General features: G+C 46.4%; 1 protein-coding gene across 1 annotated transcript; it reads right to left on the bottom strand.

The window, feature by feature from the left end:
* Positions 1–2,442: 2,442 nt before the first annotated feature.
* On the bottom strand, positions 2,443–3,449 carry LOC133630616 (transcription factor JunD-like). The gene has a single exon (XM_062022205.1). The coding sequence runs from the start codon at positions 3,323–3,325 to the stop codon at positions 2,459–2,461; it is 867 nt and encodes a 288-aa protein (XP_061878189.1). The 5' UTR covers positions 3,326–3,449; the 3' UTR covers positions 2,443–2,458.
* Positions 3,450–3,700: the final 251 nt, after the last annotated feature.

Below are 3,700 nucleotides of genomic sequence, written 5' to 3'. Positions count from 1 at the left end.
AATTTAGACCCGGAAATGGCGAGAAAGACTCCAAAAGACACTTGGTCCCCTATGGGTCATTCTTCATCTAAATGGGAATATATGAACGTCCTAGCAGTCAGCATCCTAATGACAGCCGACGTTGTACAGTAAGTGATGTTTTATTATGTTTGCCGGCTCTCATAATAATCAATGATGTTTTTAAAAAAAACTAACGTGATGCGTTTTTGAAGTTAATGAGCCGCCGAATGTTTAAAATGATCAAAATACGTAAATATGACATGTTATAGTGAAAGTGCCCGTTACCACATTACATACAGTATATACTTAGTGTGTATATATAAAACCTTCATTAAAGGCCTACTGAAATGATTTTTTTTTATTTAAACGGGAATAGCAGATCCATTCTATGTGTCATACTTGATCATTTTGCGATATTGCCATATTTTTGCTGAAAGGATTTAGTAGAGAAAATTGACGATAAAGTTCGCAACTTTTGCTCGCTGATAAAAAAAAGCCTTGCCTGTACCGGCCCGGCCGAGTCATACCAAAGACTATAAAAATGGGAGCCATTACCTCCCTGCTTGGCACTCAGCATCAAGGGTTGGAATTGGGGGTTAAATCACCAAAAATGATTCCCGAAAGCGGCCACCGCTGCTGCTCACTGCTGCCCTCACCTCCCAGGGGGTGGAACAAGGGGATGGGTCAAATGCAGAGAGTAATTTCACCACACCTAGTGTGTGTGACTATCAGTGGTACTTTAATAACTTTTTAAACACATGTTCTTGTCTTACATAAGGATGGTGAATGATAGGCAAAATTCCAAAAAACAGTTTTTTATATGACAGAAAAAAATATTTAAGCTTTACAAAAGTACATCATCCCCCTGTCCTGCGTGTGCACTATACATTGCAAGCGTGTAGGTTAACAAATATATATATTAGTTGTAGTAAATAAATAATCGTTGCTAATTCCCAATGCATCTGGAAAAGACCGATCTATGGTTATCAGTACATTATGTTGACTAAAAGCTGAGAAAACACTGTAATAATGTAGTGAATATAATACATGCCAGCTATGAGAATCCATCATACATGAATACACAAGTATACATTCATGGGCGTCCATCATGGCATCCTAATTACAGCCGACATTGTACAGTAAGAGATTTATTACGCTTGTTGCTCTCGTGAAGTCTGCAGCGAGTAATAATTATGTTTTTAAAAAAAAGCGAATGTTGTGATGCGTTTTTGAAATGAATGCGCCGTTGAATGTTTAAAATGATCAAAATACGTAAATATGACATCCATCCATCCATCCATTTTCTACCGCTTATTCCCTTCGGGGTCGCGGGGGTGCTGGAGTGACATGTTATAGTAAATGTCCCAGTTACCACATAACATACACTTAGTGTGTATATAAAACCTTCATTAAGTGTTTGAATATTTTTAGAGCGCTTTTTAGGCAAAATTGATCCCGAAAGGGGACAAGCAGTAGAAAATGGATGGATAGATCGGCTATCATTGGCTCGATTGTAAGCGGACTTTTGAAAAAAAGGCCTGCTCAGTGGCCTAGTGGTTAGAGTGTACGCCCTGAGATGGATAGGTCGTGAGTTCAAACCCCGGCCGAGTCATACCAAAGACTATAAAAACGGGAGCCATTACCTCTCTGCTTGGCACTCAGCATCAAGGGTTGGAATTGGGGGTTCAATCACCAAAAATGATTCCCGAGCACGGCCACCACTGCTGCTCACTGCTCCCCTCACCTCCCAGGGGGTGGGTCAAATGCGGAGAGTAATTTCACCACACCTAGTGTGTGTGACTATCATTGGTAATTTAACTTTTTTTTTTTTTTTAACGCGTATTCTTCTCTTACATAAGGATGGTGAATGACAGGCAAAATTCCAAAAAACATTTTTTTATATGACAGAAAAAAATATTTAAACTTTACAAAAGTACATCATCCCCCCTGTCCTGCGTGTGCACTATACATTGCTAGCGTGTAGGTTAACAAATATATATATTAGTTGTAGTAAATAAATAGTTTTTGCATCAATTAAAATTGGCTATCTGGAAAACAGTGATCTATGTTGACTAAAAGCTGAGAAAACACTGTAATAATGTAGTGAATTTAATACATGTGAGCTATGAGAATCCATCATACATGAATACACAAGTATACATTCATGGAGACAAATACATTTTATTCTACAGCTACATAAGGTGTGTGTCCAATACAAAAAAAAAAAAGTAAATATGACCAGAGGTATACAATACATGTTTCAGTAAATAAAAAATATATATATTTGTCATTGGTAAGTGCATGTAAACAAGTAAGGCAGTATATACATATTTATATACCCAGTATTTGGCCAGAACGTTTGACCTTTCACCTCCAGACACACCCACGTGCAGGGTGCGTCCACGCCAGGAACTTCATGTCAGGCCTTTTTTTTTTTTAAAAAAAAACGAGTTCAACCTTAGTAAGCTTGGACTTGGTTGGGCAAAAGTTGGCAGCCGCTGCTGACGTGGTTCATCACCTTCTGCTTGAGCTGGGCGACCTGCTCGCGGAGGACGGAGGCCGTGGACGCCAGCTCGGTGTTCTGCGTCTTCAGCGTCTTCACCTTGTCCTCCAGCCGGGAGATCCTCTCCAGTTTCCGCTTGCGGCACTTGGAGGCGGCTATCCGGTTGCGGAGCTTCTTCCTCTCCGCCTTAATGCGCTCCTGGTTGTCCATGTCGATGGGCGACAGGGGCGGGCTGTCGCCCAGGCTCTGCATGTCCGGGACGGTCTGCGGCTCGTCCTTCAAGCCGGACTGGAGCCGCGACAAGGCGGCGGCGGTCGCCGCCTGCTGCTGCTGCGGGCTGAGGTGCGCCGTCGGCGGCGGCGGGAAGGGGATGGTGTCCGTGGTGTAGTTGATCGCGGTGGCGCCCGCGTAGCCGTTCAGGGTGGTGTAGACCGGCAGGTCGTGCAGCCCCGAGGAGCCCACCGCGCCGGCGCCTCCCAGGAGCTCCAGTCGGTCGCAGCCCGCCTCGCTCAGCTGGTTCTGCTTGTGGAGGTCCTCCAGAGCCTTCACGAAGCCCTCCGCGAACTCCTGCTCGTCGCTGGCGGACTTCGGGTAGAGGAACTGGGACGCGGCGTGGTGGCCGCCGTTGCTGTGGGACTGGATGATCAGGCGCTCCAGGTCCGGGGAGGCCAGCTTGAGGAGCCCCAGGTCCGGCGAGTTGAGCAGGCCGTCGGCGGCGGTCTTGAGCTCGGCTGCGTGTTCGTCCAGGCTGAGGTGGACGTCCTTCTTCATCATGGCGCTGCGCGGCGAGAAGCTGGCGGACGAATAGAAGCTCCTTTCCATTCTACACCCTCACCGGAGGGCGCCTACACGGAGCGGATGTCTCCCATGAAACTCTCCTCGGCGTCGTCCTCCTTCCTTCTGGCACCGCTGCCGGGCAATGGTCGCCTCCTAGCCCTGAAAAAATTCCATTATGTCACCCAACCGCGCGCGGATTGGCCCGAGATGACGTGCGTTTCCGGTTCTCATTTGAATAAGGGGGCGGGCCCGGCGCCTGTTGCCATGGAGACTCTAGGTAAACTGCAAACAGTGCAATGCATTGTGGGTTGATGTCATGGCGGAGAGGAAAACACACACAAAAAAGAAGCTCCAGAGAAGCTGGGCGGGGAAGGTGTGAGACCTTAAATAACACAATCACTTTCACATGTATCCATCCAT

The sequence above is a fragment of the Entelurus aequoreus genome, linkage group LG16 (genome assembly GCF_033978785.1).
Source record: "Entelurus aequoreus isolate RoL-2023_Sb linkage group LG16, RoL_Eaeq_v1.1, whole genome shotgun sequence".
Taxonomy (NCBI): Eukaryota; Metazoa; Chordata; class Actinopteri; order Syngnathiformes; family Syngnathidae; genus Entelurus; species Entelurus aequoreus.
This window is presented reverse-complemented; position numbering and strand designations above follow the sequence as displayed.

Bases quoted from the DNA above. Each gene is read 5' to 3' on its own strand.
- LOC133630616 (XM_062022205.1), bottom strand. From the start codon at position 3,325: ATGGAAAGGAGCTTCTATTCGTCCGCCAGCTTCTCGCCGCGCAGCGCC.